General features: G+C 39.6%; 1 protein-coding gene across 2 annotated transcripts in view; it reads left to right on the top strand.

Annotated features, from left to right (window-relative positions):
* Positions 1-27,494, top strand: part of LOC149170708 (rhodanese-like domain protein) — a 292,286-nt gene extending 264,792 nt beyond the window's left edge. For both annotated transcript variants that reach the window (XM_089423995.1, XM_089423996.1), the window contains exons 8-9: positions 25,970-26,209; positions 26,357-27,494. In XM_089423995.1, coding sequence (XP_089280121.1) covers positions 25,970-26,209; positions 26,357-27,280 — 1,164 coding nt within the window. In that variant the 3' untranslated portion in view covers positions 27,281-27,494. The remainder of the gene's footprint in view (positions 1-25,969; positions 26,210-26,356) is intronic.
* The last annotated feature ends 396 nt before the right edge of the window (positions 27,495-27,890 follow it).

Genomic DNA, 27,890 nt, shown 5'->3' with positions numbered 1-27,890 from the left:
ACGTAATTAATAACTTATACAACTATACATCCTATCGATTACCAATAAGTAATCTAAATAGAATATTTGCTTTATAGGTTTTCGAATAGGTGGCAAATATTGTTAAAAGAATAAAAAATAAACCAAAAGATCTAATATTATGTGCGTGGGATCCACATGTGAGGTCTGGTTGGAATAGGATCCATTTCCAAGTTTGAAGGATCCATTTATGCGGCGGATCGTACGTGGATCTGTATCTATATTTTAAAAGTGGATCCAGCATCGAAATGTCATGGATTTGATAACGTAGATAAGCATAGTGATGTCATTTTGATAATGAATAAGGCTTTGAAGTATTTCTCTTTATATCCTATAGAGGTGTATGAAAATGGCATTCACATAATTGCACCCAATATGAATGAAAACAAGTTGATGATTAATCATTATAATATTATCATAGTTCCAAGATTTTGATAATGAATCAAGTTTTAGAGTGTTTCTCTTGATATCCTTGAGAGAAGTAGGCTCATACATGAAGATTATAGTTGGGGACAACCTCTAAATATGGCTAATCTCGAAGATCACCCTTCTATATGAAAGAAATAGTGCCTACAATCATATTAGGATGTCAAGATGTACTACATCTAATTAATATTATTTATGAAGGATCTTGACCTTCAATGCAGTTGTATCCCCTAGCAACCATACTTGGTCACCACATTCCCCACATTTAATCCTTCTAGTTTGATTCATTTCAAAGTTGTTTAAATTTGGATTATATTCAAAGTTTCAATTTTATGTTTCCTTAAACTTATGTTGACTTTTATCTTGAATTTGTTCACATTGTTTTGCACTGCTAAATTCTTTTCAAACTTTATGGTCGTTAAACATAAACACGAATGTGTATTAGATGATGTAGGTATATATGCCAATGTTCTTCAATGCATATCATTCATTTGTTGTTATCATTCACATTTATTATTAATTATTTCTTCGCTTTGGATATTATGGGCTTGCCCCTTTTCTTATCAATGCCTATAACTTTTTTTGAACAGTGCCATTGGAACTAGACTATAACCGGTGGAACCGGCCGATCTGACCAGTTTAGGGGTCAAACCGCTCTGGTTCAAAGTTTGGAACTGGAAATGGTTGGTTTGGTATCAAACCAGTCGGTTTCGTACAATGTGACCAAAGACGTTTTAAATGCAATTTAAAAAAAAATAAAAAAATAAATGAGTGGGGCAGCCTAAAATTCAAGCTTATGGCCCTACTATTGCTAGGCAATTGGTAATGTTAAATTCTTAAAGTAAAAGTGACATACTTTTACTTAAATTTTTAACATTACCATGTGGCATAAATTGACTCTAGATGTTTGAGAGTGGTTCCAACCTCATTGGATTTCATATGGAGAAAATAGAATTTTAGATCTCACTCAAAATCCAACAAACTTAACATTTTTTTAGAATTGGGGGAATTGCAACGTTTTCATTGGATTTTGTCATGTGCAAGGGTATGGAACTAGTATTTAATCAAGAGCACTATTACCCCCTAGGGGTATATAAAAAATTTCAAGTAGATCATTCACTACCATTGTAAGCTTGAGGTCACAAGTCAAAGGCTTGTAAAAAACCCAAGGTTCCACCAAGACTCCCAGACAAGGAAACACGGGTGCGGGGAGACACACAAGGGAGACGTGTGGGAGTACCCTCAAATTTTAGGGAAATTTAGGGGGGACGTCGGGGTACATATTTTTTTCCTCTTATATATATATATATATATATATATATATATATATATATATATATATATTCAAATTCATATTCAATAATGAAAGCATAAATACAATGATACATACATAATTGAATTAAATAATGAAATACATTGATCCATACTCATCATCCTTACTAATACATACACGATTCATCCATAGACCACTAGATTCAATAATGAAATACTCCAATCCATATTCATTATTCATTATTCTAGAATCTATATTGATTTAAAAATTAAATTCATCATTTGAGATTCTAAATTGATTTAAAATTTAAATTCATCATTCTAGAATCTAATTAGTACTAAGCAAAATAGACTATAATAGATACTGAAATTTGAACACTGGAATAGTAAATTGGTATAACTAAAGCTCAAAAACAGTGGAGTGATGAGTCTAGAAGTCACTCTAAAATACATAGAGGGCTTGGGGCTCTTGATTAAATACTAATTCCATACCCTTGTACATGACAAAATGCAATGGAAACATTGCAATCCATCGAATCTTGAATTCCTGAAAAATTGTTAAGTCTGCTGGATTTTGAGTGAGATCTAAAATTCTACTTTCTCCATATGAAATCCAATGAGGTCGGAACCACTCTAAAACATCTTGAGTCATTTCATAGTAATGTTAAAAATTTAAGTAAAAGAATGAAAATGAAAGATAGAGAATGTCACTTTTACTTTAAGAATTTAACATTACCATGAATTGCATAGCATTAGTAGGGAGATATGGTCAAATACTAGGTTTTCCCTATCATAAATCATTGTTTACAAGCAAATTTAACGAGGTGCGCATAGCGCATTTTAAGGGGGGATGTCCAGGCATCCCCCTTTTGGGGAATTGTGTCCCCCACATTAGGGGGCGTCCCCCTTTTGGGGAGTCGTGTCCCCCACATAGGGAAATGTCCCCCTTGCGTCTCCCCAAAAGGGGGACGTGGGGAAACGTTTCCCCAGACGTCCCGAGTGCGTGGGGTGCAAGAGGTGTGCGCACCTAACCTTGGGGGACGCGTCCCCATGGAACACTAAAAAAACCATGTGAGGCCATGTATTAGGCGTCTTAGACTTGGTGTCTTGTCTTTTGAGTCTATATTCATTATGATTGGTCAGACCATGCCTCGTCCCTTTAGAGCTTCATCTTCGTGATCTCGTCCCTAACCATATTGGAGGACCTTGGGAGGTTTCTAACAAGGACTCATGGTTCTATGGGAGCCTTGTCTTTGTAGAGGTGATCACTGGTGTATGGATCAGTCTAGCTTGCGTTAAAGTGCACCTATGTCATTCCACATGGTTTCATGTTTATAGAGTCTATAGGTGACCTTGGCCTTGGTGCAATATTGCTTATTACAACTCTCATAGCATGGTAGTCTCATTTGTTAACTTTGACATTTCCCAAGACAGTGCATGTTCCCCAATGCAAAATGGTCCAAGTGGTCAAAAAGTCAGCCTAGGCTCAGAGTGTAGAGCATGACTAAAGGATTCCTTGCCACGTGGAATTTTTTCAATCAAAGCATCTAGTGGGTAGCTATAGTCCAGTCAAACTTGGCAACAATATAGGAAATTTTTTAGGGTATTTTTTTGGCAGTGTTGGACAGAATCATGCATGCATTACATCAAAATTAATTAGCTCGACAAGACGAAGAAAACCCAAGTGTCAAAATTTTGAGATCAACAACAGTGTTGGAGATTGGGCACAGGGGAAGTATGATGTGGTAGTCAAAGTGATGATGTGGCAATGTCCTAGTAGATATGAGGAAACATAGATAGACCCAATGCAAATCAAGACATTCAGAACAAAATCAAGGTTCCAGTGTTTCTAGGAGGGCTATGTTGAAGAATGTAACTAGGTTCAGTCTTCATAATTGTATAATGTAATTTATTTGTCAAAAGCAATTTTATAATGACTTATTAAAGCATGGGTTTCATGCTTGGGTCATCCCATTTATAGATCAAAGCCTCCATTGTAGGCTTCTAGGTTTTATATTGAGTAATTAGAGTCATTGTCAATTTTATTAGACCCTTATTGGGCTTTTGTATCATGTAAAAAAAATTATTTTTGAGTCAAATAGGTCATTTGACACCTCCACACCAACTCAGCCCTGTGATGATGAAGTTGGCCTACATTAGGGCAATTTGACCCACAAAAGAGGCTATATATAGACAGGCAGTTTGATCCATTTGCTCACTCACTCAACAAGTTCGATACACAAGAAAGAGGCAGAAAAAGGTGCGAAATTCCAAGAGAAGGAAGAAGATTGAAGAAGACAAAGTCGAAGTTTTGGGCTATTTTCCTCTCATACATGCGAAGTTACTGGGCTATTGTTGAGGCCGAAATTCTGAATTCTACTGTAGGTTGAAGTTATGTTGCTAGGGTTGAAGTTTTATTGTTGGGGAGGCCGAAATTCTGTTGCTGCCAGGTCGAAGTTGTTGCTGGGAGAACATCACTTGGAGAAGAAGGAAGGGCTAACCTGGTGATTGGGGGAAGTCTGTGTCTAGGTCAAAAGGGTTTTGGACTGTCTCATCTTGTCTTTGAATCTACTGAAGGAAGAATTTTGACTGTGTTTTCCCCTTATAGGGGTTTTGCCTTTGCTGTCCGCCTAAATCTAGTGTCTCTTGTTCTTGTGGTCTTCATATACACATAAATTGGTAATTGCTTGATGAAACATAATATAATAAAGAAGTAAAAGAAGCCAACATAATTCACAAGTAATTATCAAAGAAGAGGAATCAAACCCTAATTACTACTAGCATTGATTTCTCAACATGGTATTAGAGCTAAGGTCGAAAAAGGTTAGAGATCACTTTGTTGGCTAGAAAAGGAAGGCTACTACCTCTATAACAAGTTACTTGAAGATGGGATTCAATATCATAAGAATTGCAGGAAGCTGGATTGGAAGGATCTTCTACAACCTATCTAAGAAGGTCAAAAGCGAAGGATTCTTGGCTGCACTTACAGGTACTCTTGATGATGACAATGCATGGATCATTGATAGTGGAGCATCAAGACATATGACAGGAGAAAGCGGACAACTTCATACTCTATCAAAGGAACAATCATCTCATGTAGTGGAGCTAGGAGACAATAACAATTATGCAGTCAAGGGCCTTGGATCTACATCTTTGAAGCTGGAGAATGGAGAAAAGCTACACCTCAACAATATACTCTATGTTCCATGTTTGAAAAAGAATTTACTTTCAATTTCTTGTTTAGAAGATAAAGGAGATAGGGTTGCTTTTGTAGATGGTAAAGTCTTGGTTTGGGGAAAGGATTCAAGCATTGAAAAGGCAAAAGTTATTGGAGTTCGTGAAGGAAGACTATATAGAGTTATAACACCATCTCCTCAAGCTCTAGTTCACATGGAAATCAATCCCATCGAACTATGGCATAGAAGATATGGGCATATACACTACAAGATCATTCCCTCTCTCAATCAAATGGTAAATGGCATCCCTAACATCAAATAAAATCGTGAAGGAGTATGTACGGGATGTGTTTTGGGAAAAAATACAAGGAAGCCTTTCACAAGAAGTGATACAAGATCTACAGAAATATTAATAATTAGACCTCATTCATTCCGATGTGTGTGGGCCTATGTCTAACAAATCACTTGGAGGCCATCATTATTATGTGACCTTCATTAATGATCACTCTAGAAAGACATGACTTTTACCTTCTCAAGACAAAGGATGAAGTATTTGAAAAATTCAAGGATTTTATATCTGAAGTAGAGACCTTAACCGAAAGAAAGATAAAGACCCTGAGATTCAACAATAATTGGGAATACACTTCAAAAGAATTGGTTGATATTGTAAAGACGCAGGTATTAAGAGGGAGATCATTGTTCCCTACAATCCCGAACAAAATGGAGTTGCAGAAAGGAAAAATAGAACAATTGAAGAATGCATACGAAGTTATGAACTATGATATTTGATCAAGACCTTCCAAAGTTTCTTTGGGGTGAAGCAACTATGGCAACAGTGTATATACAAAATAGAAGTCCTCATAGAATTCTTGAGAATATGACACCTAAAGAAGTATTCACAGGGAAGAAGCCATGTGTGGACCATCTTCGAATCTTTGGGTGTCCCACATACATCCATGTTCAAAAGGACAAGCGAAAGAAACTAGATTCTACAAGCATCAAAGGGATCTTCGTTGGCTACAGTCTTTCTTCAAAGGCATATAGAATCTACATTAAGGAAGGAAGACAAATTGAAGTAAGCAGGGATGTTATATTCGATGAGAATCATGCCTACAAGAGATCCAAGGATATTCCAATTGATTCTGATGATGAAGATACACCACTATTTGAAGAAGAAAAACATCATGATGAGACAACTCCTAACCAAGAAGAAGAAGATGAAGGACCAAGTGAGTCGATTCAACCTATACCGGAAACAAGGAAGAGGCCAAATTGGTAGAAAGCTACTCTTGAAGATGTCGAAGGACATGGAGTTGCTAAAGGAAGTTTTAGAGAAAGCAAAAGACCAAGATATTCAGGATATGCAAAATACATGACAAAATTGATAGAAGTTGAACCAACTATATGCAAGAAGAATGGAAGAAGGCAATGCAAGAAGAATATCAATCCATCATGAAGAATGGAGTCTGGGAAATCGTTCCTAGGCCAAGGGACAAATCAGTTGTCACTTCAAAATGGATTTACAAAATCAAACATGCGATCGGTAGAAGTATAGATAAATACAAAGCTAGATTTGTTGCAAGGGGTTTCTTTCAAAAGGAAGGTATAAACTTTGAAGAAACCTTTGCACCTACTGCTAGGTATACTACTATTAGATCCTTGGTTTTGCTAGTTGCTACAATGGGATGGAATATTCATCAAATGGACATAAAAACAGCTTTTCTGAATGGGACCTGTTGCACTCAATTTGTCAAAGTTCCAAGGAAGTGGAAGTGCCAAATTTTTTCAACAAGATCGGATCATCTGTCAACAGTGTACATGTCATTGTATACCCATTCTGCAAGTTATGTAATGTAAATGATGCTAGTAAGATCTTGAGTATATGTAACAACCTGGCTAAGCCTATTATTTTGGCGAAAAGTTTCATCCTAGGAGGTTTTTCATCTCACTAACTCATGTGTTTCTAAACGTAGATAGTCGGCAGAGTTTTTCCCTCTAGCCTCACCCCAAAGCTAGGATGTAATTCTTCGTCAAAGTCTTAGGTGAGTCCTAGTGTTCTAGTCGAGCTTAATGTAAAAGTGATTTGGAATAATTTAAGCTAATTAGCTAAATTATTCTATTACAAATCACTTGGTCTACTACCTCATATTGTGTCGCAGATAGGGTATGTGTCTTGAGGCTCTAAGACAAATGTGTATTCCACCTTTGAGGGTTGTAAATGTAAAAAATCTTATGTATTAGAGGGTGGAAAAATAATTAAATCCCCTCATGTGTAAATTAATTAAATTTTCTAGCAAAATAAAATTAAATCCTAAGCCAGAAAATTAATTAATTAGAGTAAAATTAAGTTGTCTTAGGAAAATTAATTCTCCAAGTGGAAAAATTCGTGGGTCTCAAAGGAATCAATTTTTAAAGGTCCTCCACCAAGGGAATATTATATATTTCAAGAAAAATTGGACCCTTGGACCTTGGTGGTTAAATCAAAGTCAAATTTTTGAGGAAATTAGCTCAAAATAATTAATTTTGAACTAATAAAAATGGAATTAAATGATAAATTCGAAAATTCCTCAAAAATAAAAAATCAAGGGATAAGATTAAAAGATCTTGAAATGTTTATCAACGACCAAGATTATTTTGACAAGGATCAAAGAAACTAGCCGTTATTTTTCCACTTGGAGGATTTAGCTATAAATTAGAGAGTCATTTGAGTCTCTAGGATCTTGATCTCTAGCTAGAAAATTGTTGTTGAAGCATCTTTGTAACTATTGTCCCGCTAGGAACTATTTTTTCTATCATAATAAAAACTTTGGGGTGCAATTCAAGGTGTTCTTGCTTATTGATTTGTGGTATGTGTTGATTACGGGCATCTCTATGTTGTGTTGAATAGTGGTAAGATCTGTTTTTTCATTAGATGGAGATAAAATCATACTATTGATAGTTTTGGGCTAAGCTTAGATGGTTTGATTCCCCATGTGATCTAACACATTATTTTTGAGATAAATACATAGTGCTTGCAGATACTTCACTCCTTGCTCTCCAAGTTCACAAACTTAGGCAGGAATCACTATTGCTTGAATTCCAAATATTTGTATGATGGATTAAATCTTCGCTAAGGCTATAGGATACATTGGGGTTTCTAAAGTATTTTTAGTCATTCATCAAAGGAAAAAACTCCATAAAAATATTTTTCTCAAATTTTAAAAATTTTCAAAACCCTTGTATATTTGTAGATCTTGTAAATAATTTTGTAAATATAATTTGTAGATCTTGTAAATAATTTTGTAAATATGATTTGTGATTAGTCTAAGTTGATCTAATACTTAAATGGCATCAGTGTGTTTGGCATATGATTGAATCATTGATCTAAGCACTTGGCATCTAAATTTTTCACTGGTTATCTTAAAAGTGGTATTCGGTTTATCCCAAGTGGTATTGAACATAGTTGAAATATTGGCATTTTACATCTTGTGGATAATCATTACTGGATAAGTGCTTTAGTCTTAACTTTTCTTTGAACTAGTCAAGCATCTCGTAGATGTTGATTTTTGGTAACATCTGATGTGCTCGAGTCATGAAAATTGGTGGAGAGGCTAAGGCACATGAGATCTACAAGACCCAGAAATCGTTTGGGGAAATTCCACCTGGATGGAGAGATATTAAAATAATTAATATTTTAATGGGGTTCCTAAGTATAAACTTAGGAAAATTAAAATATTAATGTGTATTAATAGAATATGGGTGAGAAAGTTCTAAAGAACGACGATCAAGTCAGATCTAATCTTAGCCGTTGATTAGGGACTTAATCTCAGTTGTTGAATCGTCAACAGGAAAAGTATAAGAGGAGGCTTGAGGGTCAGTTGGAGATACACGAAGTTGATTAGTCAATTTAATTTTCTGGGGCAGGGTTTGCTGAGAAATCGAGTTAGTGATCTGCTGCAGTGAGGGGCAGTTCAGCAAGATGCCGAGAATACATATCAGAGAAGCAGATAAAGTGCCAGAGAGACAGCGCAGAGCCTAGGAAGGCTAACGCAGAGGCTGAGGAGGCCAGCGCAGAGGACGTAGAGAGCCAAGAGGTTGACGCAGAAGCCGCAGAGGGTTGCAAAACTGATGCTGGGTTGAAGAGGCTCCACTAAGGTGATTTTGTGGGCCAGATTAGGAGTTGATCAGTTGACGCAGAGCCGTAGGAGGGTGACGCAGTTCCAGAAGATAGCTTGGAGCAACTTTCGCTATCCAGCTAAGGAACAGTCGAAGTTACTGTGGGGCCAATCATCCAGTTGTTGATTAGCCGGAATATCTGTCTTCGAAGAAAGGTACTACTACCGAGGATAGTCTTTGAAGGGTGAGCCATTTCTGGCACCCTAGTTGTATTTAGAAATCTACATAATAATAAAACCCTCATATCTGTTGCACCGGTTTTCCCGCATTGGGTTTTTCTGAGGACGATTGTCCAAAAATAACGGTGTCCCTTGTGTTGTCTCAGTTTATTTCAGTTGTTGATCTGTATATTTGTGAAGGTTGCAATTGTGTTTATTTCGATGTTTATATTATTAAATAACTTGTTAATGTAAAGAACAAGTAGGAGATAATAAACCAGATATTGCAGTAGGAGTTTCTAATGTGTTAGATTCAGAAATTTTCACATGGTATCAGAGCGATTGCAGATTACAGGCGGACTGAAGACACCAGTAGAAGAAATCTGAAAAATTTGCAGCAGAAGTCGTTGTCCCGAGAGGCAGCGCTGTTCCAGAGCTGAAGCGGCAAGAGAAGAGGTGATGCAGTGCTTAGAGGGAGACGTAGAGGCTCACGCAGAGCTTGCGTCAACATTTCGAGCCAAGGGAAGGGCCAACGCAGAGGCAGGGAGAGGCAGAAGAGGCTCACGTAGAGCCACATCATCCTACTCAGCGATGTAGGACTGACGCAGTTGGACAGAGGAGCAAATTCAACCTTCGTCATGATTGCGCAGAGCCTGAAGGGCTCAGATTCTTTAGTTGTCGGGGCTAAGGGAGTTGTGCAGATTGTTATTTGAGGAGCTGGTGAGACGTTGTTTCTGTCTGAGCAGAACATTATCTAAGGAGACGGAACCAAGGTAGAGGGAAGCACTACCTCGACAGATTTCTAGCCAAGAAATCCAGATCCGAGTTGTAGCAACAAAAGGGGATTGGAGAGGAGTGATTCGACAGTTGGCCGATTTCTAGGAGGGAAGTCGAGACTCAGAGGGAGTCTAAAAGAGGAGAAGAGATGGCAGTAAACGGATTGAGGGATCAGGGCAGATTGGACGGGGCCTCCAATTTTGTCATCTAGAAGGCCAAGATCCTGGCAATCCTAGATAAACATCGCATCAAGGACTATGCCTTGAAAACCGTAGCTATCCCTATGGACCCAACCACTAATGAGAAGTATGAGGAGGCCGAGGCAAAGGAAAAATGCATGATCCTAGATGGGGTCAAAGATCATGTCATACCACATATTGCTGAGAAGAACACAACAAGGGAGATGTGGGAGGCCTTGACGACCTTAAACCAGGGGTCTTCCGTGTAGCAGAAGATGTTATTGGAGAATCAGCCGAGGTCATATCAGATGCAGAAATGAGAGGAGATAGATCACTTCCTCCTCAGTTTGCAAGGAATTCGCGACCAGCTTACTTCCGTGGGGTCTACACCGAATCCAGAGTTTATGGTCAGGACTACCCTAAATGCAGTCTCCGAGGACTGGGAGACGTTTATCCAAAGCATCTTGGGCAAAGTGACTCTCCCTGGTTGGGAAGAGATGTGGGCAGCTCTTCGACAGGAAGAGATTAGGAGGTTGACCAAGGCGGGGAGTAGTGGTAAGGGAGTTCGAGTCAAGAAGGAGGAGGAGGATGTGGCTCTAGCATCTATAGGACAGCAAGGGAAGAGGAAAAAGAAGGACATCTCCAAGGTCAAGTGCTTCAATTGTGGGGCACTGAGACACTATGCATCTCAGTGCCCAAGGAAGAATGGCAAGGGAGAAGCTTCCGATTCAAAGGCAGCTCCAGCTAAGGCGGAGAAGGATGTTGAGATTAATGACGATTGTGCCATGAGTGCTCATGCAACTCTAGAGAAGAGGTGGGGAGACATCGAGTTTTAGTCAGGAGGACTACATGCTAAGGGGCAAAATCCTTGAGGTGCCTAAACTCATGGATCACATCCGGCTATGGAAGCCCTTAATGAGAGTAGCATGATGACAGGTGTCGAGTGGAGAAAAGTGTGGTGGAGCAACAAGGCAAGGCTAGAGTGCAGAAATCTGAGGCAGCGCAGAGGAGGTTGCAGCAGTGTGAGAAGCACAGAGGTGTTTTGCAGTAGCACAGTGGCAACAAAGGGAGCACAGGATAGTAGTAGAGGCTGCTTTAGCATCATGAGGCTTCCAGACTGACCAAGATGTCAGTGGTTGGGAGAAGTCAGTTACTTACTTTTCAGTAACTAAGTTGCAGTGCAACAGTTAGCAGTGGCAGTGCTATGGGCAGCATTGGCAGCATGTTGAGAGGGAGCTGCAGTACAGATGTAGCAATGCCAGTGGCAGTGTCATGGGCAACAATACAGGAAGCAGCAGTGCAGGGCATGTGGGGCAGTAGGCCTAGCATTAGCACAGGTACCAATGTGGAAGATCAGTGTGATGTTTCTATGGTGAAGCATTACTAGAGCACATTCCTCGCTAAGAGGGAGTGTTGATTTTTGGTAGCATCGGATGTGATCTAGCCATGAAAATTGGTGGAGAGGCTAAGGCACATGCGATCTCCAAAACTCAGAAATCGTTTGGGGAAATTCCACCCAGATGGAGAGATATTAAAATAATTAATATTTTTAATGGGGTTCCTAAGAATAAACTTAGGAAATTAAAATGTTAATGTGTATTAATATAATATGGGTGAGAAAGTTCTAAAGAACGAGGATCAAGCCAGAGCTAATCTTAGCCATTGATTAGGGACTTAATCTCGGCCGTTGAATCGTCAATAGGAAAAGTATAAGACGAGGCTTGAGGGTCAGTTGGAGATACACGAAGTTGATCAGTCAATTCGATTTTCTAGGGTAGGGTTTGTTGAGAAATCGATTTAGTAATCAGTTGCAGCGAGGGGCAGTTCGGCAAGAGGCCGAGAATACATATCAAAGAGGCAGAGAAAGTGCCAGAGAGACAGTGCAGAGCCTAGGAAAGCTGATGCAGAGGCAGCAAGGGTTGACACAAACACTGAGGGGGCCAGCGCAGAGGACGCAGAGGGCCAAGAGGCTGACACAAGTAGCACAGAGGGTTGCAGAGCTAACGCTGGGTTGAAGAGGCTGCACTGAGTTGATTTCGTGGGCCAGATTGGGAGCTGATTAGCTGACGCAGAGCCGTAGGAGGGTGACGCAGAGCCAGAAGATAGCTTGGAGCAGCTTTCACTCTCCAGCTAAGGAACAACCGAAGTCACTGTGGGGTCAATCATCAATTGCTTATTAGCCAGAATTTCTTTCTCCGGAGAAAGGTACTACTGCCGAGGATAGTCTCTGAAGGGTGAGCCATTTCTGGCACCCTAGTTGTATTCAGAAATCTGCATAATAATAAAAATCTCATATCTGTTGCACCGGTTTTCCTGCATTGGGTTTTTCTAGGGACGATTGTCCAAAAATAACGATGTCCCTTGTGTTGTCTCAGTTTATTTCAGTTGTTGATCTGAATATTTGTGAAGGTTGCAATTGTGTTTATTTCAATGTTTACATTATTAAATAACTTGTTGATGAAAAGAACAAGTAGGAGATAATAAACCAGATATTGTAGTAGGGGTTTTTGATGTGTTAGATTCATAAATTTTCGTAGTAGATTAATCTCTGGTTGAAGTTTGCACTTGTATCTGTTAGCATTTATCTTGTTTAAGATTGTTATCTCAATATTGTTAAGTACTCTTGCTTGAAGATAATTCATACTAAGTACTTAAGTAACATAAATAATCTTGACTCAAGATAATTTCATTCATCATCCTGCATAAGCATCCTAGAGCTAGCTTGCATTAAAACTTACCTCCTAGCATAACTTAGGTTGATAGAAACCTAGGGCAAATCTTCTCACCTAGCTTGAGAGGCTTGGCAACTCTTCGATGGTTAACATGGTGACCTTGCAGTCGTTAAAGCCATAGTCTCTGTAGCGCCGGAGACATTGGGTGATAGGAGAACAACCGAAGGTATCGTTAATCAGGCCCTAGCCTGCTTCCTGTTGGCCTCCTTCCCACAACCTACCTTGGAGCCCAACTTCAAAATAGTTAAGGGAAGGCCATACTTAGATTAGGCATATAATTAAAATTAACCAAGATCATTGCACCTCACATAGGTCCTAGGACTTGCACATCATATAGGTTAGTTAATCATTCAAGCAACAGGTGTCCATCTGATCAATTGATTTTAATTTATTATAAGCAAGAATTGTGACTCCATTAAATGTTGATTTGTGGTAGCATCGGATGTGCTCTAGCTATGAAAATTGGTGGAGAGGCTAAAGCACATGAGATCTCCAAGACCCAAAAATGGTTTGGAGAAATTCCACCCGATTAGAGAGATATTAAAATATTAATATTTTTAATGGAGTTCCTAACTTCCTAAGTCTAAAAGCTAGGTAAATTAAAATATTAATGGATATTAATATAAAACTAGGTGAGAATGTTCTAAATGACATATGGATCAAGCCAAATCTAATCTTAGTCGTTTATTAGGGACTTAATCTCGATCGTTGAAGAATCAACAGGAAAAGTATAAGAGGAGGCTTGAGGGTCAGTTGGAGATACACCAAGATTGATCAGTGAGTTCGATTTTCTGGTGTAGGGTTTGCTGAGAAAATTTGAACAAGTGATCTATTGCAACAAGGGGCAATGAGTAAATAGCAGAGAGGTAGAGATAGTGCTAGAGGGTCAGCGCAGTGACTGAAGAGGCTGATGCAGAGGCAACCAGAGCTACGCAGAGGTAGCTGGAGACTGCATAGAGACTGAGGGGCCTGCGTGGGTGACACAGAAGGCTAGAGAGATGACGCAGTGTTGAAGTTTCTAAGTCTACCAGTTAGAAACCCTCCATGCACTTTATCTAATTTATTCCTACCTACTTGTTCCGTTACTTAACAAGTTAATCATTCAAGCAACAGGTGTCCATTCGATCAATTGATTTTAATTTATTATAAGCAAGAATTGTGACTCCATTAAGTGTTGATTTGTGGTAGCATCGGATGTACTCTAGCTATGAAAATTGGTGGAGAGGCTAAAGCACATGAGATTTCCAAGACTTAGAAATGGTTTGGGGAAATTCCACCCGGTTAGAGAGAGATTAAAATAATTAATATTTTTAATGGATTTCTTAAATTCCTAAGTCTAAACTTAGGCAAATTAAAATATTAATGGGTATTAATATAAAACTGGGTGAGAATGTTCTAAATGACATAGATCAAGCCAAATATAATCTTAGTCGTTGATTAGAGACTTAATCTCGGTTGTTGAAGAATCAACAGGAAAAGTATGAGAGGAGGCTTGAGGGTCAGTTGGAGATACACCAAGATTGATCAGTCAGTTCGATTTTCTGGAGCAGGGTTTGCTGAGAAAATTCGAACAAGTGATCTATTGCAGCAAGGGGCAATGAGTAAATAGCAGAGAGTCAGAGATAGTGCCAAAGGGTCAGCGCAGTGACTGAAGAGGCTGATGCAGAGGAAGCTGGACTCTGCGTAGAGGCTGAGGGGCCTGCGTGGGTGACACAAAAGGCGAGAGAGATGACACATTGTTGAAGTTTCTAAGTCTACTAGTTAGAAACCCTCCATGCACTTTATCTGATTTATTCCTACCTACTTGTTTCGTTACTTGCATTAAAACTTACCTCCTAGCATAAGTTAGGTTGATAGAGACCTAGGGCAACTCTTCTCACCTAGCTTGAGAGGCTTGGCAACTCTTCGATGGTTAACACGGTGACCTTGCAGTCGTTAGAGCCACAGTCTTTGCAGTGCCGGAGGCATTGGGTGATAGGAGAACAACAAAAGGTATCACTAATTAGGCCCTAGCCTGCTTCCTGTTGGCCTCCTTCCCACAACCTACCTTGGAGCCCAACTTCAAAATAGTTAAGGGAAGGCCATACTTAGATTAGGCATATAATTAAAATTAACCAAGATCATTGCACCTCACGTAGGTCCTAAGATTTGCACATCATATAGTTTAGTTAATCATTCAAGCAGCGGGTGTCCATCTGATCAATTGATTTTAATTTATTATAAGCAAGAATTGTGACTCCTTTAAGTGTTGATTTGTGGTAGCATCAAATGTGCTCTAGCTATGAAAATTGGTGGAGAGGCTAAAACACATGAGATCTCCAAGACCCAAAAATGGTTTGGGGAAATTCCACCCAATTAGAGAGATATTAAAATAATTAATATTTTTAATGGAGTTCCTAACTTCCTAAGTCTAAACTTAGGTAAACTAAAATATTAATGGGTATTAATATAAAACTGGGTGAGAATGTTCTAAATGACATGGATCAAACCAAATCTAATCTTAGTCATTGATTAGGGACTTAATCTCAGTCGTTGAAGAATCAACAGGAAAAGTATAAGAGGAGGCTTGAGGGTCAATTGGAGATGCACCAAGATTGATCAGTCAGTTTGATTTTCTGGAGCAAGGTTTGCTAAGAAAATTCGAACAAGTGATCTATTGCAGCAAGGGGCAATGAGTAAATAGCAGAGAGGCAGAGATAGTGCCAGAGGGTCAGCGCAGTGATTGAAGAGGCAGCCAGAGCTACGCAGAGGCAGTTGGAGACTGTGTAGAGGTTGAGGGGCCTGCCTAGGTGACACGGAAGGCTAGAGAGATGACGCAATGTTGAAGTTTCTAAGTCTACTAGTTAGAAACCCTCCATGCACTTTATCTGATTTATTCCTACCTACTTGTTTCGTTACTTAACAAGTTATTTACAATGTAAATACTGGAAAAAAAACACAAGTGCATGCTTAGCATATTACAAATCAACAACTGAAGAAAACAGAAACAATCACACCAAATGACACCGTTATTTTTGGACCAATGTCCCCGAAAAAACCCAATGTGGGAAAACCGGTGCAGCTATCTGAGGGTTTTCTTATTAAGCAATATCAAAGTACAATCTGGGTGCCAAATTCGGCCTACCCAACAGAGAATTTCCTTGGCAGTAATACCTCTCAGTTTGAGACAAATATCCCGGCTGAAACCCCGGATACACCTTCCGGCAGCTCCTTAGCTCCAATCTGCCCCAGAAACCCCAGCGTCTGCCTTTCTGGACTGCGTCAGCCCCTCTCTGCCCAACGCTGGCCCTGCGTCACCCTGAATGGGTCTGCGTCAGCCTTAGGAGGCCCTGCATCAGCCTTCTGGCCCTCTGCGTCAGCAACACTGGCCTCTCTGAAGCTCTGCGTAGCTCCCGGCTACCTTTGCGTGGCCCTGTGTGAGCTCTGGCTGCTACTGCGTCACTCTCTCCAGCTACTGCGCTGCTCTCCCAGCACTATCTCTGCCTCTCTATCTCTCTGTACTCAATGCCCCTCAGCTGCAACTCCGATCACTGATTCTATCTCTCTTAGCAAACCCCACTCTAGAGAATAGAATGACTGATCACTCTAGTGTATTCTCCAAGTGACCCTCAAGCCTCCTCTTATACTTTTCTCGTTGACATATCAATGGCCGAGATTAAGTCCCTAATCAACGGCTAAGATTAGATCTGGTTTGATCCATGTCTTTTGGACCATTCTAACACAGTTTCATATTAATACACATTAATTAATATTTTATTAATTATTTTAATATCTCCTGAACTGTTTCAAATCTACCCAAACCCTTTCTGGGTATTGGAGATTTCATGTGCCCTAACCTCTCCACCAAATTTCGTGGCTAGAGCACATCCGATGCTACCCCAAATCAACACGCAGAGGGTTCTAGAGCTACGCTGAGGCTAGCAAGGCTGACGCAGAGCCTTGGAGAAGCGCCGAAAGGATTTTTGTGGGGCAGACTTGCTGAATATCTATCTCCGAGAAGAGGTATTACTGTCGTGTAAAAATCTCTGTTGGGTGAGCCAGTTTGGCACCCTAGTTGTACTCAAGAAATCTGCATAATAATAAAACCCTCAAAACTATTGCATCGGTTTTCCCGCATTGGGTTTTTCCGGGGATGATTGTCCAAAAATAACAGTGTCCCTTGTGTGTTTGTCTAGTATTTCAGTTGCTAATCTGTATATGAGTTAAGGTTGCATTTGTGTTTATTTTCAGTATTTATATGTATAAATAACTTGTTAATGGAATAAACAAGTAGATGAAATAAACCAGATAATGCAGTAGGAATTTCTAATGTGTTAAACTTAGAAATTTCAACATGGTATCAGAGCATTGCAGATCATAGGAGGACTGAAGGCATCAGCAATATCAGAAATTTGCAGCAATAGCAGCTGTCCCGAGAGACAGAGCTACTCCTAAGCAGAAGGCAGCAGAGAAGGAGTGACGTAGAGGGCCTGCGTCATCCTAGAGAGAGGGCCAGCACAGAGGTAGAGAGAGGCAGAAGAGGCTCACGAAGAGCCACGTCATCCTACTCAGCCAGGTAGGCTTGACGCAGTTGGCCAAACGAGTGATTCAGCGTTTGTCACGATTGCGCAGAGTTGGAAGGCTCAGTTTCTTTAATTGTCAAGGCCTAGGGAGTTGTGGGCAGATTGTGGAGCTGGTGGGGTGTTGTTTCTATCGGAGCAAAACAGTGCCTAACGGGCAGAACTAAGGTAGAGGGAGTCACTACCTTGACGGATTTCTAGCCAAGAAATCCAGATATGAGTTGCAGTTGCAAAGAGGATTGGAGAGGAGCAGATCGACAATTGGCGGGAAGATTTCTAGTGGGGAAATCAGGACATAGATGGAAATTTCCAGGAGGGAAGTCAAATCTCAGAGGAAGTCTAGAAGAGGAGTGGAGATGGCAATGAACAGATTGAGGGATCAAGACAGGTTAGACGGGGCTTCCAACTTTGTCATCTGGAAGGCCAGGATCCTGTCACTCCTGGATAGACATCGCATCAAGGGCTTCGCCTTGAGAACCGTGGCTATCTCAGTAGACCCAACTGATAATGAGAAGTATGAGGATGCAATGGTGAAGGCAAAGTGCATAATCCTTGATGGGTCAAGGATCATGTCATACCACATATTGCCAAAAAGAACACGGCAAAGGAGATGTGGGATACTTTGACGACATTGTATCAGGGCACTTCCGTGCAGTGGAAGATGCTATTAGAGAATCAGTTGTGGTCGTATCAGATGTAGAAGGGGGAGCAAATAGATCTATACCTCCTCAGATTGCAAGAGATTCGGGACCAACTTACTTCCATAGGGGCCACGCCGGATTAGGAGTTCATGGTGAGGACCGCCCTGAATGCAGTCTCCGAGGAGTGGGAGACATTTGTCCAAAGCATTTTGGGCAGAGCTACTCTTCCAGGATGGGAAGAGATGTGGGCAGGTCTTCGGCAAGAAGAGATCAATCATCAGACAGTGGACCAAGGTGGGGAGTAGCAGCAAAGGAGGTTGAATCAAGAAAGAGGAGGAGGAGGATGCGACTCTGGCATCTGCGGGACAACAGGGGAAGAGGAAGAAGAAGGACATCTCCAAGGTAAAGTGCTTCCATTGTGGGGAGTTGGGTCATTATGCAACCCAGTGTCCCAAGAAGAAGAATAAGGGAGAGGCTTCTGACTCCAAGGCAGCTCCGACTAAGGTGGAGAAAGAAGTCGAGACTGATGACGATTGTGCCATGAGTGCTCATGCACCTTTAGAGAAGAGGTGGGGAGACATCGAGCTATAGTCAGGAGGACTACAGAAGATGAGGGGCAGGATCCTTGAGGTGCCCAAACTCTTGGATCATATTTGGCTACGGGAGCCCCAAATGACAGTAGCAGGATGATGGATGTCGGAAGAAGCAAGATGCGATGGAGCGACAAGGCAGTGCTAGAGTGCAGAGGTCTGCAGCAGCGTAGTGGGTGTTGCAGGAATGCGAGAGGCACAAAGGTCGTTGCAGCAGTGCAAGAGGCACAGAGGTGTTTGCAGTAGTGCAGAGGCAGCAGAGGTAGCTTCAGCATCAGGGGGCTTCCAGACTGACAAGGATGTCAGTAGTTGGGTAGATCAGTTACTTACTTCTTGGTAATTGAGTTGCAGTGCAGCAGTTAGCAGTGGTAGTGCTATGGGCAACATGATGTAGCATGTTGAGAGGGAGCTGCAATACAAATGTAGCAGTGGCAGTGGCAGAGCCATGGGTAGCAGTATAGGAAGCAGCAGTGCAGTGGATGTTGGGCAGCAGGCCAAGCATCAGCACAGGTACCGGTGCTGGAGGATCAGTGTGATGTTCAGTGGTGGAGCATTACTAGAGCACATTCCTCGCTAAGAGGGAGTGTTGATTTGTGGTAGCATCGGATGTGCTCTAGCCATGAAAATTGGTGGAGAGGCTAAAGCACATGATATCTCCAAGGCCCAGAAATGGCTTGGGGAAATTCCACCCAATTAGAGGGATATTAAAATAATTAATATTTTTAATGGAGTTCCTAAATCTAAACTTTGGAAAATTAAAATATTAATGGGTATTAATATAAAACTAGGTGAGAATGTTCTAAATGACATGGATCAAGCCAAATCTAATCTTAGCCGTTGATTAGGGACTTAATCTCGGTCGTTGAAGACTCAACAAGAAAAGTATAAGAGGAGGCTTGAGGGTCAATTGGAGATACACCAAGATTGATCAGTCAGTTCGATTTTCTAGAGCGGAGTTTGCTGAGAAAATTCAAACTAGTGATATGTTGCAGCGAGGGGCAGTGAGTACATAGCAGAGAGGCAGAGATAGTGCTAGAGGGTTAGCGCAGTGACTGAAGAGGTTGATGCAGAGGCAGCCAGAGCTATGTAGAGGCAGTTGGAGACTGCGCAGAGGCTAAGGGGACTGCATGGGTGACGCAGAAGGCCAGAAAGCTAATGCAGAGCGTTCTAGAGCTACTTTTAGGCTAGCAAGACTGACGCAAAGCCATGGAGAAGCGCTAGAAGGATTTTCGTGGGGTAGACTTTCTGAATATCTATCTCCGAGAAGAGGTACTACTGTCGTGTAAAAATCTTTGTTGGGTGAGCCAATTTGGCACCCTAGTTGTACTCAATAAATCTGCATAATAATAAAACCCTCAGAACTACTGCACTGGTTTTCCCGCATTGGGTTTTTCTGGTGACGATTGTCTAAAAATAACGGTGCCCCTTGTGTGTTTGTCTAGTATTTCAGTTGTTGATCTGTATATGAGTTAAGGTTTCATTTGTGTTTATTTTCAGTATTTATATGTATAAATAACTTGTTAATGGAATAAACAAGTAGGAGAAATAAACCAGATAATGCAGTAGAAATTTCTGACGTGTCAGACGTAGAAATTTCAACATTAAGGCACTAGTCTCATACTTAAAATCTAATCTGATCATTAATCTTGCTAAATTTAACCAAGTAACTAGGCCACTCATCCGTGTCTCCCAAGCAAGTTGGTTCCCAGCTTGTTTTCCTTCACCTCATTCCATAGGGACTACCCCGCATAGCCTGTTGTTGGGAGACAGCTAGAACGGAGTGAGCAAGGATTAGAAAGACACCCCCCGCCCTGAGCAGTTGTTGTGATGCCTGTATAATCCGAGCAACAACAGGACCATCGATGAAGAAGTATACATTGAACAATCGGAAGGCTTTGAAATAAATAGCAAGGACACACATGTTTGCAGACTTAAGACCCCTATATGGTTTAAAGCAAGCTCCTAGGGCATAGTATGCAAGGATGGATGCATATCCCTTAAGAATTGGGTTCGTCAAAAGTTTTGTAGATCCAAATCTCTACATTAAGGTAGTGAACAATGAACCAATCATTATACTACTTTATGTAGATGATTTGTTTATTATAGGTGTGGAGCACAGAATACAAGAATGCAAGAAGATGTTGGCAGTTGAATTCAAAATGAAAGATCTGGGACTTATGCACTATTACTTGGGTTTGGAAGTTTGGCAGAAACCTGGAGAAATATATCTGGGTCAAGGTAAATACATAATCAAGATTTTACAGAAATTCGGTATGATGGATTCCAAGCCTATGACTACTCCCATGATCACTAATCTCAAGAAGTTGAGAAGCTTTGACTCTAGTCTCGTCGATCCTACTAGCTATTGTAAGTTGGTGGGCTCTCTAATGTATCTGGTAATAGAAGACCTGATATAGATTTTGTTGTAAATATTCTTAGTCAATTTCAGTTGGAGCCTCATCATGACCATTGGATAGCTGCTAAGCATATTCTTAGATATCTTTGTGGCACTATACATCACTGCCTAAAATATGATGGAAAGGAAGTTAAGTTGACAGGTTTCACAGATTCAGATTGGGGTGGCAGTGAGACTGATAGCAGAAGCACTACCGGTGGATGTTTTAGTTTGGGAGCTACAATTCTCTCATGGATGAGTAGAAAACAAGATCTTGTTGCATTAAGTAGTGCCGAAGTTCAATACGTTGTTGCATGTGAAGTAGGAAAGGAAGTTGTTTGGTTAAGAAAACTCTTGTCAGATTTATTTGGAAAGCCTCTAGATCCTACTATAATAAATTGTGATAATCAAAGCAGCATCAAGATGTTTAAAGACCTTGTATTCCATGCAAGGACGAAGCATATCAACAAGAAGTACCACTACATTAGAAGTTTGGTACAAGATGGGGTCATAAAGCTATAGTATATTCCAACAGATGAACAGGTAGTTGATGTGTTGACAAAGTCTCTTCCGAATCAAAAGTTTGAGTATTTTAGAAGCATGCTTGGTTTGGTTGACATTGCAGGTTTAGTTGATAAAGAGAGATGAAGCATCTAATGGCGGATGCTTGGGAGGACATCTGGCCGACCTATGTGTGTTTGATGTCCTGATCTCGAAGAGGGAGGGTGGCATTGGTCTTGGAGCTCTGACCTTGGATATGCACCTAGATCCCTGCGTTGACGGTTAGTTAGTAAGCCTGATGGTAGCTACACTGGTTGAAAACTTTGGTCCATCTTAGTTCCACTCGGATAGAAAACCCTGGTTAGGTATCTAGTCTGTGGCATTGAGTGTGCCTGAACTCTTCGTAGTTCATGTGTTTTTGAGATTTTCCATGTACTTATATATATATATACCTCCCTACTACCTAGTTAAGAGGGAGTGTTGAAGAATGTAACTAGGTTTGATCTTCATAATTGTATAATGTAATTTATTTGTCAAAAGAAATTTTATAATGACTTATTAAAGCATGGGTTTCATGCTTGGGTCATCGTGTTTACAGGTCAAAGCCTCCATTGTAGGCTTCTAGGTTTTATATTGAGTCAGTAGAGTCATTTTCAATTTTATTAGACCCTTCTTGGGTTTTTGTATCATGTAAAAAGAATTATTTTTGAGTCAAATAGGTCATTTGACACCTCCACACCAAGTCGGTCCTATGATGATGAAGTTGGCCTACATGAGGGCAATTCGACCCACATAAGAGGTTATAGATAGACAGGCAGTTCAATCCATTTGCTCACTCAACAAGTTCGATACACAAGAAAGAGAGGCAAAGAAAGGTGCGAAATTCCAAGAGAAGGAAGAATATTGAAGAAGACAAAGTTGAAGTTTTGGGTTGTCTTTCTCTCACACGTGCAAAGTTACTGGGCTATTGTTGGGGACGAAATTCTGAATTCTACTGAAGGTTGAAGTTCTGCAGCTGGGGAAGCCGAATTTTGTTGATTCCAGGTCGAAATTCTAGGTCGAAGTTGTTGTTGGGAGAACATCACTTGGAGAAGAAGGAAGGGCTAACTTGGTGATTGGGGGAAGTCTGTGTCTAGGTCAAAAGAGTCTTGGACTATCTCATCTTGTCTTTGAATCTACTAAAGGAAGAGTTCTGACTGGGTTTTCCCCTTATAGGGGTTTTTCCCTGGCTGTCTGCCTACATCTTGTATCTCTTGTTCTTGTGATCTTCATATACACATAAATTGGTAATTGCTTGATGAAACATAATATAATAAAGAAGTAAAAGAAGCCAACATAATTCACAAGTAATTATCAAAGAAGAGGAATCAAACCCTAATTACTACTAACATTGATTTCTCAACAGGCTAAAGCGTTGGAGATATGCCCAAGCCGAATTGCTAAGGGAATATTCGATGCCAAGTCAAAGTAAAAAAATAGTTGGGTCAAATCTAGCCATTGGAGAAATGTCTACTAGTCGTTGTAACCAAATTGGACTGAGAAGTTGGAAGATGGACCTAAGTACTAGTCGTTCTGAAGGGGAAAATTTTTTTTTGTGGGTCCATTCGCGCTCTTCTAAGTGGACAAATTGACTCACTCGTGACCAAAAATGTTGACGTCGGGGCGAATCTTGGTACTACTTCACTTTTTGATCATTGAATACCATTTTCAAAGGGAAATCGTGTATTATTTTTGGGCTATGTGGACAAATTTCACCCCCTTAGGGAAATTCGTGTTATTTTTTCATTTTTTTAAGAAAATATAAATTTGTTAATTCACGGATTGTGGAAGACTAGCAATATTTTAATGAGTGGTGAACTAGTCGTTAAATTTTTTTTCTAAAAAAGGCTAGACTCTCCATTGTAATTGTTGTTGATTATTTGAGACAAGTGCTATCACAAATAAAGAACTCAATTTTGCAAACTCCTGTAATTCTTTACAATTGTGGGATACTAGCTGTTAGAATTTTTTCTATAAAAGGCTAGACTTTCCTCCATTGTAATTGTTGTTGATCATTTGAGACAAGTCCTATCACAATTAATGAACTCAATTTTGCAAACTCTTGTAATTATTTACAATTGTGGGATGGTGTTTGCCTTTGTTCTTTTTCTTGTTATGGTTATGGTTGTGGGGCACAATTTATAAAAGTTTTAATTTATTTCTGCATATAAGTAAATCTGTCCAAAGAGTAATAATATTTACCATCAAGGAGCTAATATGCTACATAGAGACAATTGACTAGGGTTTCTTCTACTTGTTTGATCTTGGTCATAGGTGAATCGATCCAAGGGTTTTGAAATGATTCAATGGAAGGCTTCATTATTCCAAGGATTTTGTATTTCAATTTTCGTTGGACACAAAGAATAGAGGTCAGAGACGCCAAAGATAGGTCACGCCTAAGGAAGGTTGAAATTTTTGCAGGGCAAATTAAGCAATAGTGGGAGTGATTTTCTCTGGGACTAGACCCACTTCCTTAACACAAGTCGGACCTAGCGACTCCAAAGGGCTTTGACTTCACATCCCCGCAAGAAGTTTGTTCTCAAGGCACAGGTCTTCCAACAACCAAAAAATATCTAAAAAAAATTCAAATTCCCTAACATTTTTCTGCATTAAAGTAGAGTTTTCCTTGTTGGTTATTACTGCTAGAACATTTTCAGCAAGCTATTTAGTGGGAAGAAGTGTCAATTTTGTAGGATCTAAGTTCCCATTTAGATACGAGTTTCATTTCCCATATTTCTACACTTGTATCTAGTCAGTTGGCTACAAATCTACAGGTGGAGAGGTTTTTCCTTGTTGGATTTGCATTCTACAACCATCCAATGTAAGTTCTCAAGACCTACAGGTAAGCATCTTAAGCTAGGACCTACTTTTTTCAGTTCCATAATCATTTATTGCCATTATCTTTTTGAAAGAGTTGAATTTTCTTTATTTTACAACAGTAAAACTTTACTATTTAAATTCTGGAAAAATTATGGGTAAACAATATAACCTAAAATCAGAAAGGGCAATTTTCAGCTAGCTGGAAATTGCATTTTCAGCGGAAGATTTGATAGAGGGAAAGCCCTAAAGCCTCTGGAGTCTGAAATACCCTCTAGATTTCCCTCACTTTAGGGTGACTTCTCTAGAGGTGTCTTGCACATTGTGGGTTGGCTGTAATAACAAATCAGCTTGTTGCCCCTGCGTTTTTATACAGGTTTCACAGTTTGTCCCACAGGACAGCATGATGTTTTCACTCAACTCCTAATCCATGTATCTAAACAGAGAAATAACTCCATAATTGTTTAGGATGAATTTCGTAGACCAAAATCCATAGGTTACACTGAATATCTTGAGTGATTTGGCTACTAATAGTTTGTTGTTAGAAATATGCACTATTTTGTCATGGTTTTATCAGCAGGACAACAAGCAAATCTAGAACAGTTTAACCCCATTGACTCCATATAAGGCACTGATCATGTACCGGAGTGTTGGGGAATATTTAAGGAAAGCCTCTCTTGGCTGTTTAGGAGGTGTTGGGCCTAAATAGGGAGGGTTTGTGCCCAGGTGACAGTGGGTCCCTGTCCTATTTGTGCATCTAGCAAGACTACTAATTCCTTAACAGCCCTGATAAAAAGATCAGTAACAAGCACCAAGCCCTCTATGTACCTTGATGTTAGTGGCATTGATTTTTGAACTCCCCTATCATGACCCTACTAAAAATGTAGGCATCACTCAAACAAAATCTTACTTAACTTGCTCCGTTTTTTCTATCTTATTTTAATTTGTAATGCTTAGAGCGTGATATTGATGACAAAGATCCCAATATGTAATGATTTTGATGATATGTAATTATTTGTTGTAGCATGGATTTTGTTGGATGCTAGAGGCAATCTAGAGCCTGTTTGTTGATGTATTTTCAGTTCAGAGATGGATTGCACTTGGTGCTATTTTGGTTATGTGCACCCTTACATGCTATATAAATGAGAACTTTTGTTTATTTGTGTATAAGCGGTTTGGATTCATATGGATGCATATGGACATGTAAACTCTACTGTCCACCTACTTCTGGTTATAACTTGCTTGTATCTTGATCCTACAATCTATTCATATACCTTGTTTTAGTTTGGATAAACATAAGATTGGGTTTAGTGAATTTTTCCAAACAATCAATTGACCCACCTTACAATGGTAAAGAGTGCATGTTTTTAGATCGGTAATCAAAGCTCGTGTCCCTGAAATAGGTCTTAAAGTTTCATGCAGTTGACATGAAGCTTGATGATATCTTATTTTAGGGGTTCATATGGATATATTTGCTCTTAATATCAACATAGTTCTTAGAAGATGGTATTAATTCAAGTCATGATTGATGCAGGCTTCGAGTATGCTCAACAAAAAGAGCCCAGCTTATATCTGTGAGCTTTGTCATAAAAATGATCATAAGGATGACTTGTCAAAGCATCCTGAAGAAGGTAACAATAATTCAAATGACAGACTGAGCACCACCAAGGACGACCATGCAGCTGTGGTAGAACATGATTCCACCAGACCAATTGATGAAACAGAACAGAACGTTGAGCAATACAGACCACATGCATTTTCTAGAGGTGCGATGGTATGGTAACATTTTTACTTGCACATTTTCAGGATTCATATACACAGGATTGGTTCCGACCTTTTCATATGCAAAGTTCTATTCGATGACATAAAAGCTCTAAATAAGTATGTATGCATACATACTTACCTATTTGTTGTTATACAGGATTGTACTGTTGAGAAGGTCTTGTTGACAAAAAAATTGAAGATCCTTTGTTTGCATGGTTTTCGCCAGAATGCATCCAATCTGAAGGGAAGATTGGCATCATTCACAAGGAAATTGAAGCACCTAGCTGAATTTGTATTTGTTGATGCCCCTCATGAGTTGCCTTTTATTTACCAATCAATCAGTAACAGAGTGCAAGATGGCAAAGATGATGCATCACTTGAAAGCTGCACTAATTCTATGAATCTCTCACAAACTAAGCCTATGTTGCCACAAAATTGTAATAGAAAGCGTGCATGGCTGATTGCGCCAAATTGTCATCGATCCAATTTTGATGGTTGTCATACTGACATGATATTGAATTTGGAAGAGAATTCATCAACGAGTAAAACTCTGCAACAATCTTCACAACATGATGAGAGTAAATTGGAGAAGGCAAATTGGATTCAAGCAACCTCACCCTTTGATCCTCTGCAGTACCAGCAGCAAACAGTTGGGTGGCATGAAACGTTAATTCATCTTCAAGAAGTATTTTCTAATATGGGTCCTTTTGATGGTGTTTTAGGATTTTCACAAGGAGCTTCTGTAGCAGCTACTCTTTGCAGTTTAAGGCAGAGAAGTTCAGGTCACAATACTAACATAAATTTTCGGTTTGTGATATTATGTTCTGGATTTCCATCACCTGCTGAAGAATTTCAGCACTTCATATCCAACTCAAGCATGTTACCTATCGATATTCCGTCCCTTCATATTTTTGGTGGCACTGCTGGCCTTGACAAGCAGATTATGTCTGATGCAAGTATGCAATTAGCCTCATTCTTCAGATCTGATTGTTGTGTTGTTTTAAAACATTCTTCTGGGCACATTATCCCTACTCAGTCCTCATATATTGACAGAATTAAAGATTTCCTTCAATTTCTATGAAGTTCTGTCATGAACACTCATAATGCAGTTGATTTAATCTCACTGAAATGTTTCATTTGACTAAATTTACATGTTATGGCAGTTAGAATGGAGATATTCTGCTACTTCGTTCCATATTTTGATATGCCAAAAATAGCAAGGGACAAGGGACAACCTTGCTTAACAAGTTCTCTATTAACAATATTTTCAACATTCCAAAATATTTTTCTTTTTACACAGTACCTTGATCAAGAACCTGTTAATAAGTAGAGAGGATTGTCATAAAGTTATAATGAGGTCTTAAATATTGTTCTTATCTGATAGGATATTTAATTATTATTTAAATCCTTTCAAAAAAATATCAGCTTTATTTTTGTCACAAATCAGATTCTTTGGTTATCAGAATTTTTTTCAATAGGCCTTTTGTGTATGAAAATGTTTAGAGTTAGGGTTAAAGTTCTATGATTAAAGTTGTGCTTATGTCAAAATTTATTTTTGGTTGTATAAGGGGATATCGGATATCACATAATCTAAGACGCTGCTGCCAACCCCATGAGTACAAGTCATCTGGTTGGATTTTGGCCACTTGATTAGACCATTGCAAATTATTAGGTTTTCTTTGTTATTAACT

The sequence above is a fragment of the Pinus tabuliformis genome, chromosome 4_2 (assembly GCF_031772625.1).
Source record: "Pinus tabuliformis cultivar Carrire ecotype Pingquan chromosome 4_2, CPIR1, whole genome shotgun sequence".
In the NCBI taxonomy this organism is placed as follows: Eukaryota; Viridiplantae; Streptophyta; class Pinopsida; order Pinales; family Pinaceae; genus Pinus; species Pinus tabuliformis.
This window is presented reverse-complemented; position numbering and strand designations above follow the sequence as displayed.